This window comes from Hyalella azteca, unplaced genomic scaffold (genome assembly GCF_000764305.2).
Source record: "Hyalella azteca isolate HAZT.00-mixed unplaced genomic scaffold, Hazt_2.0.2 contig2337, whole genome shotgun sequence".
In the NCBI taxonomy this organism is placed as follows: domain Eukaryota; kingdom Metazoa; phylum Arthropoda; class Malacostraca; order Amphipoda; family Hyalellidae; genus Hyalella; species Hyalella azteca.
Window position 1 is genome coordinate 88,966 of NW_025932616.1, and position 9,603 is coordinate 98,568.

The 9,603-nt window shown below is 37.8% G+C and overlaps 1 protein-coding gene across 1 annotated transcript; it reads right to left on the reverse strand.

Annotated features, from left to right (window-relative positions):
• Nucleotides 1-329: 329 nt before the first annotated feature.
• On the reverse strand, nucleotides 330-6,564 carry LOC125179515. The gene is made up of 2 exons (XM_047885544.1): nucleotides 5,848-6,564; nucleotides 330-515 (listed from the first exon to the last, which is right to left on the reverse strand). The coding sequence occupies exons 1-2, from the start codon at nucleotides 6,499-6,501 to the stop codon at nucleotides 330-332; spliced, it is 840 nt and encodes a 279-aa protein (XP_047741500.1). The 5' UTR covers nucleotides 6,502-6,564.
• Nucleotides 6,565-9,603: the final 3,039 nt, after the last annotated feature.

Here is a 9,603-nt window from a genome sequence, read left to right on the forward strand (position 1 = left end):
ATTCATTAACGCACGCCACACCCGCCCCCTGCTAGCGCTGCCTCCATGACAAACTGCTGCCAGTTCGAGCATCGCTGTTTATTTGCCGCCGTGACTGATCGATGCTGCGGGCTGCGGTACAGCCGCCTCCAAAAACTCAGCCCCTGTCGCCTGCATGAATTATTCATTGTTCAATGTACTGATTTCTTCCGGGGCCTTACTTAATTCGAGGCAGGATGAGTGAAGGGTGTGATGAGAGGTGTGAGGGCTGGAGGAAGGGTGTGATGAGAGGTGTTAGCCGAGTGAGGGCTGGAGGAAGGGTGTGATGAGAGGTGTGAGCCGGATGAGGGTTACATGAAGGGTGTGTTGAGAGGTGCGAGCCGAGTGAGGGCTTGAGGAAGGGTGTGATGAGAGGTGTGAGCCGAGTGAGGGCTGGAGGAAGGATGTGATGAGAGGTGTGAGCCGAGTGAGGGCTGGAGGAAGGGTGTGAAAGATTGATGGAGGATTTGTTCGGACTCGTCTTGGGAATATCGGACCTAATCCACACAAATGGATTGAGTCTGTGATTGCGGGTGTGAAATATGCCCAATGGACAGTTCTAGCAAGCATTTAAAATTCAATTTTGGATTTATTTACCATTTGCATTGAAAAATTGAACGAAGATTAGAAATAAGGACTGGAAAACACATACTGCACAATCGTGAGAACTTTGGTCCAGCTAGGTCAATTATCCAAACAGAATTTTAATTATAAAAATCTTCACCAATGTGTTGCGCTGCGCACCTTATAACGCACCATTGTGTGGCATATAAATATGGAATATAAACCCATGTATTTTAATCTCAATGTAGGTTTTATTTCAAACCCATGGACTATTTCATTAACAGATTTTATAATATTTTTCTTCCAATTTTCTTAATATGATTTTCAGTTTGATTTGGAAGTTGTAAAGTAAGTTCCCAGGGACATTTTATACTCTATTTCTGAGACGTTTTGAACTAATATTATTTATTATCAAGCGCCCTAAAAGTTTTGCAACGCTTCAAGTTGATATTTAACGAGCATTTCTAATCGGTGCTCTGAGATTCTCTAACTTACGAGCATTAAACACGCATTAATTCGCCAAGGGTAAACTGGAATACGAGCGTAAATTTTCAACAGAATATGCATTCAAGGAATAAAATATCAAAGCTCCCCCTTAAGGCTCTTCTTGTGGACTCGATGTGAGAGTCTCAACTTTTTCATTCCGCTTCTGCAGACTCAGGACAGATTTGCTAACAACGTCTTTATTTATCCGCGAATAAATATAAGTTTTTGAACAACATGACTGCCACAGGTTTAACATTTCTTATTCACATAGAATTCTCAGGAAAGAGTTAATGAAAATTATTAGAATTCATTACATTAATTATTAGAATTCATGTCAGGCAATCTCTGATTTGTCTCACAGCTAATTTACATTTAGGAAAGTCAGAATTGTACGAACAGTTTAATATATACAAAGTACTTTACCCACTCTATTAATGCAATAATGTTACATTCCATCTGGTGCACTTTTCAACAGCCTCGTATCGTTGCCGAATTAAATAAATTGATCGATCGTTTGTTATTGAATTGGAAGCAATTTCAAGATTTGATCGACATCTTAACAATGAAACTTGAATCTTTAACTTGTGGAAATAACCTAAAGAAAGCCTCGTATACCGGAAGCAACTTTGAAGGTTTTCATAATCGTCCCTGGTCGGAATATTTCTCTCGTTGTGTATTTACTTTCAACATTTGTTGAATAGCAACTCGACTTTCAAGGCAAGCGACTAAAAGCGACGTTTCGTACTACGCTTTTCCTGCGTATACAAGCTGCGGTGACAATTTCGAAATTTTTCATACGAGCATTTTTCGTTAGGAATTCAAGCGCCAGAAGAAAACCGCCTCTGCATTATATCTATTCTACTTCATAAAACATTCACGCAAAAACCGTGATCTCCATTGAAATTTAAAATTGTAGTCAAACCAAAATTAGGTTAGACATTCTCGCATTTAAACATTTTTAGTGTTAATGCTCCTCAGTCGCGTCAAAGTTTTTGACGCTGTCATTCACGTGCAGCAAGTTATCTCATTTTCAAGTCATTCAGCTAGCCGCAAGTCAGCATATAGAGCCGCAAGTTGCTCAACTTGCTTATCTGCAGGTCCCTAGGGCTATCTGCAGGTTTCTAGTGCTCATGACAGGTCCTTGTGCTCACGGAAGGTCTCTGCATGGCGCTCACTGCAGGTCCCTGTTGCTCTATGCAGGTCCCTGGGGCTCACGGCAGGTCTCTAATGCTCACTGCGGGTCACTGTTGCTCTATGCAGGTCCCTGGGGCTCACGGCAGGTCTCTAGTGCTCACTGCGGGTCGTAAACAACCTCATCTCACCACATTACGAGTGGCCACAGCAACTCAGTCATTCCGCCACTGATGATCACTTTGTGGCAATCGTCAAGACGATGAGCGCGTGCCGTGAGCAACCAAGATTAGCCTTTGCTAACGCGATATAAGTTCTGCTTATGCCGGCGATTATTTTTTTTCCTGGTCTTGCCAGTAATTACTTTAGTTTATCTGCTACTTGTCTATGGAATAAGCCTTGAGGTGCCTGCTTTGCCTATGACATTAATATGGCAGATTATCAATCCCAGACACAAGGAATTTTTTCACGCGTACGGAAATTTAGCCACATTTTTCTCAGTGTCTGCTGTTTATTATTCTCGGTAAATAACTTCTTAGAGCTCAGGAAATGTCGAAGTGCGAATGCCGTCACAAAAAATTGAGGTTTCAACGCCACATTTCGTATTAAACTATTTGACATCGTTAATGGATTTTTTTCGCATTCAGAGAAATTAATGCAGAAAAGATTAAAAGTATTAATGAAATTAGTCTTTCATAGAACTGGACTCCATCAACACGTTTCCTGAATTCAGAAACCTAAATTCGTCTAGCGATGTCTCCAAGCAACGGTCATTGAGCTGATCCATGCCGGCAAGGAGATCTAAATTAGATCCCCAGACCAAGATCTCTAGACCAAGGATTCAGGGCCTGTCTATAAATTGCTATTGAACTTAAGAATGATCCTCGCGAGGGTTAATTCAGCTGCCATCTAGATAGATCGTCTCAATTACAGACAGTTTAATTGAATGAGGATCTGTTCGACGTCCAATAGTCCAGGAGCTGTCCCAAACTGGGGTACAACTTAGGGTAAATCCTCTGTTCGACGTCCAATAGTCCTGTCCAAAACTGGGGTACAACTTAGGGTAAATCCTCTGTTCGACGTCCAATAGTCCTGTCCAAAACTGGGGTGCAACTTAGGGTAAATCCTCAATGAAACCCAGCGCGTTGTTTCAATCTTGCCGAGTTGAGTTGCTGTTAAATTAAGAATTTACTATAGTTTGCTGAAATGAATGAAAAATGTGAAATGAATGAAAAAGATTTGTATCCTTTATTCAATAATTTGAGAAACATCTGCGTTTTAATTTTTTTGTGTAAATTGCTGGGTCAATTCAGGAATAATCAAATCGTAATGAAGCTGTTAACTGAAACTGACTCACTAATTTTCATATGGTAACAGTTGTTACGAATAAATCTGCGGCCTATATTAGATAAATCGAAATGTATTCGCGATAAAATCCATTTAAAGAGAATTTTTGTTTTATTTCAAGCATTGTTCTCAACATCTGCGCTGCCACACGAATGTCGTCATCGCGAATTGCGGTAAATTCATAAAACAAAAGTACCATCATTAAAAAATTGAAGACGATGCTCAAATATTTCTAGCTGCAATAAATACTGAATACGATCGATTTAATTTCCTTGTGCATATTGACTGCATATTAATTAAAAATTAACTTCAATTTCGTAATGATTATAAAGCTGAAGCTCTATCTTGTCAAATATTTTCAGTTGCCTTTGTTTTAATGCTTGTGCAAAGGATGATTAATGCCCTAGTTACTGACACAAGTGATTACAACAAGCAACTGATTACAAGCATAGGTTAATGATCATTAATATTCCTGTTACCGGATAATGACGGTGAAAAATCAGCAACGGGTTATTAATATCCTTGTTAACGGACATCGCTGGATAAGAATACGCAATGGCTAATTATTATCTCTCTTAACGGATATTGCCTTAAAAGAATCTGCAATGGATTATTATTATCCTTATTAACGAATATTGAAAGATAAGCGTTGGCAACAGATTATTAATATCATTATTACGGATATTGCCACATAAGAATCAGCGACGGATTATTAATGTCCCATTTAATGGATATTGTCGGCCAGGCCGATATAGCGGGCGATGACCCGCCAAGCTCACCAACTCAATAAAAATACTTTGCGCGGGACAGCCTCCTGCTACCAAGCTCGTTTGTTGTGAACCTCATCGCTGAAAAACCATGACGCTAATTAGAACTGCAACCATAACAAAATTTAGAGCCGAGGGCGACTCTGGAGTAAGTAACGCCCAGGACTCGGGAAGCATAGACCACCAGCTTCCCTATGTCCGCTTATCGGTCTACATTCCGGTCCCCGAATCAGACAGCTACAAGCACCTGGTACTTATTCTGCCAACTCTTGTCCTACTCTCAGGAGACTATAAAGTCAACAAAGAGGTTCTGACTAGTCGCTAATTGCGATCAGTTGGCCAACTGACCCAGAATAACTCTTACGCGAACATAGCAACTCTGGGACAGATGCTGAAGCATATTCCGAATTTAGTTAGGGATATAGTTCTGGATACGTATGGAATATATTTAATATTTCCTCAAATAAAGGCAGGCATCCCACTCAATTTGTTCTTTGCACCGCTTATTTTTCTATTGTGATTTTTAATCTAAATGTAATGTTAATTATAGGAGAAATGCTCCTCAAAGATATCTAAATGCGGGTGGCTTTTTCCGCAGACTTTGATTGATCTGTTTCCACTTGATAAACTTGAGGAATTAATTTTGGCATATTATCATTACATTCAGTATAAGTACCATAGGATGTAGCAGCATTATATCAAGTCTATCATGATATAATGATCATATTCAATAATTTATAACCTGTAAGTGACATTTGTTCAGAAAACGGCTTTAGCATGAGGGAATTTATCGTCTAAATGCTATTTCAAAGCTACTACAAAGGCAACCATGGGCTCTCAGTCAAAGGGTCAAAAATTGAACACTAGGAGGACAATGGCACATTCCTAGCTTATTGCAAGGCACAATTTCCGAGTGAATTTCTGTAAAGATTTTCATGATAAAGCCATGCATCTTTCCGTCCGTCATGGACGTGCCGTGAAAGCAGTTGTGCTGTATCACAGCTACCGATCAAGCGCTGCAGAGATTACCAAAGAGTCTGCAAGTGCTGGAGGATTTCCGACAATGAAAGTCGTCTCTGTACTTATATCGCAAGTTTATCGAAAATTTAAAAATAAATAAAGCGCCAACTAAAGTAAAAATAGTGAATTTACTTTTTAATATATTTTTAATTAAATTACTTACTATTCAGACTTTTTCAGACTGGTCAAGCAGTTGCGTGCGAAAAACATCGTACTTAATACAGAAGTACAAAATCGACTTGGTATGTCAGTGGGAGCAACGTCAGGTGCTTTTGAAATCATTCCTTATTATTTTATTTATTCCCTGGTTAAGCAATTATAAAGTACTTGTGTAATTTTCAATAATAATGCTTCATACAATTATTCATTCTATCGTGAATTACAAGATTAATTAAAGAAAATTCATTTGCATCCATCGTTTGTGAAATGAATTTTCCATAAAATTTCATATAAATTTCAATGTAGGTTTTAAAATATAAATTCAATACACAACTTAATTTTGTAGCGTACTCACGGAGCTGAGAGATGACCTGAAGAACTCCACTGACTGTTCCAGGGCGTAGGTATCAGACGTGCACGTATCCAAGATAAGTGCACCTAGCGTTATGTTCGGCAGCAGTTCCTCGTCCTCGTTGATCAGGTCCAGGGCGTAGAGCATGGCTTCTAGCCTCTGAATGCCCTTTTCCTCCTTTATATCGCCACATGACTCCCCTTCGTTTCCCCTTTCGTGCATGGGGAAGAGTCCTCCAAATATCACGTCCCCAGGTATTTTGATCTTCTTACCTGATTCTTTTTCCTTTTCATCTTTTACTTCCTTTGGTTGCTTCGATTCCTTCAGCTCCTTCGACTTAATCAATTCTTTGTTTTCACTTTTTCCAGCCGATGCCAAGTGTACAATTGAAGAGACCACAAATAACAACAATAAAATGCTCGAAAAGCTCAGTGGGAAGAAGATTTTCCGTCGTTTGTTCGATTTCTTCATTCCGAGAGAATGACTCGAGTATAATTTGGAACTCCTGAACACGTCATCGAAGGACTCGCAGGAATCGCGCGACTGGAGGATGGGTTCGTTACTTATATGAGCTTCACAGTCGTCAGAATGTTCCATCATAACTGTCGTAAGTTGTTCGTTATTTATGCCACTTATGTTAATGTAGTTGTCTAACATGTAATTATTATTTTGAGTATCACAGTTACCCCTAGAACAGTTTCTGATATCAACACCATCGCATAAGTTGCTTCGGGCTGTAGGTTTTTCTCCATAATTCTTTAATTTTGGTATATACACGGGGCTTTCCCTGAGATCAATTCGTTTGGATAATAGATAAAATGAACTAAGTATACTCTCGAGAGTTTCCCCTGGGCTGCGATTTCTGAAAACGCGCTCCAAAGTTGATGAAAAATCATGATTTCTTCTGGTAGTCTTATCCCTAAAAGGAAGCTTCCGGAGGAGCGGTGCGTCACGCTTTGTTTTCTCTGATTTTTTGTGCAGCGTTGGGCAAAAATACTTAGATTTGCCTCCACCGGCCTCACCATTTCTGGGGCCAAGATTTTTCATGTTGACGCTGCGGTACCCAAGTCACGAAGTTTCTCCTCGGACACACACAAATATTTGGTTCCCGACGAGCTCTCTAAATAATTTGGTGGACTTTGGTAAAATATTTTCGTATTTGGAGCGCGAGTCATGGAGGCCATCCTGTTTACACGGAGTCACTCTATGTAATTAAGGACGAGAGCTTCGTCGATTAAAGCGTTTCCTTGAATTGACGACGAGTCTTGAACAGTGACTCCATCAGACGACAAACTTCGTAACTAGAGTTGAAGATGAAGCAACTTTGAACCATTTTTATTTTTCTGATTTGTTTTTCGTGTTGTACAATATCTTCTGCTTTTGGCATGCAGTTTGGGCTGCAAGAGTTAGACGATTACTATGCCTTTTGATTAAATTATGGATTTTAGGAAAAACGATGCTCGTGATTTATTTGAAATTTTCAGTAATGCATTTGATATTTGTTGCTAATTATTTACAGTTTCCAATAATTTATCTAATCACTGTTATAATTTTGAGGTTAAAATATTTACTTATTCACCAATTTTATTGAATCAAAAATTCGTGAATTTAAAATATCTGACACGTGTTGGGTGCTTGTGTGAGTCAGGTTTTCCAATTTTTCTCGTGATTAAAAAAATATCGATAAATCTTCCTTTTCTGTTGTATTGCTCCAGGTTGCTTCTATACACGTCATGACTTATATCTTCCAGGAAAAAGTCACTCGAATAGGACACTTATCACTTATTTTATCTTTATGTTTAAATTATTTGATCACATTTGATTTCCGGTTATTGAAACATGTCAGGTTTCCATGACAGCCATGGGTTGACGGGCAGCCCGGTTTTACCAAATATCTTTCTCATAGATCAATTCGAACACAAAATTGGCTCTGCCGATTCACCTAATATAATTACGATTGTATCTTCTTCCGATCATTCTTGAATCATTTTCATTGCTAAAGACGTACGTTTTACTCATATCATTTGCAAATTTTTTCGACTCGCTTTAGTTTCCCATCTTAGGATCTCTAGACTGGAAAGTTTGTGCCACCCGGTCTTATTAGCTCATTCAATGACAGGAGTTTCAAAGCGTTTAAATAAATATCGCTTCATTATATATCGGTCCACTATATATTGCTTCAACAAATATCATTTCAATATATTGTTTCAATATTATTAGTTTCAACATATTTCCGGCAAGTATAATCATCTTCCGGCAGGACCGCTTCATCAAAAAGTCTAACTGGGATGTATAGTTTTCGCCGAATAGAATCAAAAATTCGTGAATTTAAAATATTTGACAAGTGTTTGGTGCTTGTGTGAGTCAGGTTTTCCAATTTTTCTCGTGATTAAAAAAATATCTATAAATCTTCCTATTTTGGTGTATTGCTCCAGGTTGCTTCTATACACGTCATGACTTTCATCTTCCAGGAAAAAGTCGCTCGAATAGGACACTTATCACTAATTTTATCTTTATGATTAAATTATTTTATCATATTTGATTTACGGTTATTGAAACATGTCAGGTTTTCATGACAGACATGGGTTGACAGGCAGCCCGGTTTTACCAAATATCTTTCTCATAGATCAATTCGAACACAAAATTGGCTCTGCCGATTCACTTAATATAATTACGATTGTATTTTCTTCCGATCATTCTTGAATCATTTTCATTGCTAAAGACGTACGTTTTACTCATATCATTTACAAATTTTTTTCGACTAGCTTTAGTTTCCCATCTTAGGATCTCTAGACTGGAAGGTTTGTGCCACCCGGTCAATTTAGCTCATTCAGTGACAGGAGTTACAAAACGTTTAAATAAATACCGCTTCATTATATATCAGTCCACTAAATATTGCTTCAACAAATATCATTTCAATATATTCTGTTTCAATAGTATTAGTTTCCGGCAAGTATATCATCTTCGGGCAGGACCACTTCATCAAAAAGTTTAACTGGGATGTATAGTTTTCACCGAATGCGTTACTAGAATAATAAATATATTTAATGATTTATTAGTATCCATTCATTTTCCAATAATTTTCTTTTTGCTTTCCCATTATTTAAAAAATAAGTTAATCACTTTTTTTCTGGAAAACATTCATGTTTGATTAATGCTATCACTCAACACATAATTATTTATTTGAATAATAGATAGTATTATTTATTGGATAAATTGTTCCTATTTTCTAATAGCGCCGAGAGACCATCGACGCAGCTACTAATATTATTAATATTTGTATATTAGTTATTATGCATGGCCTACCAAAACCCACTCTATTAAATTCCGTCGGTTCTCCACTTATTTTAGGGACATATTATTTTAGCAATAATATTGCATGAGCCGCAATGTTAACTCATAGATATCACAACACAATTCATTCAAGTATTAATGTCATGAGACTGCGTTCACTAAAAATTTAAAAGCGAAGAAAACTCCACAAAATTTGGCATATCTCTATTGAAAACGTTTCGGAGACCAGCTCCATCGTCAGTTCGATCTAAAACACAAATACAATCAGAAATTGATAAAGTTTGTATTCAAAAGAAAAATACAGAAGTTAAAAACCTAAATTTACAAGCAAAGTGCAGAGTAATAAAGTAAATACCTATCTATTCACAATTTCTAAAAGATAAGATCTAAAGGCTGCATATAAACTAGGCTTCTCTTTAACAATATACGAGGATTTCAACATACGCATTTAGGATGCACCAGAAT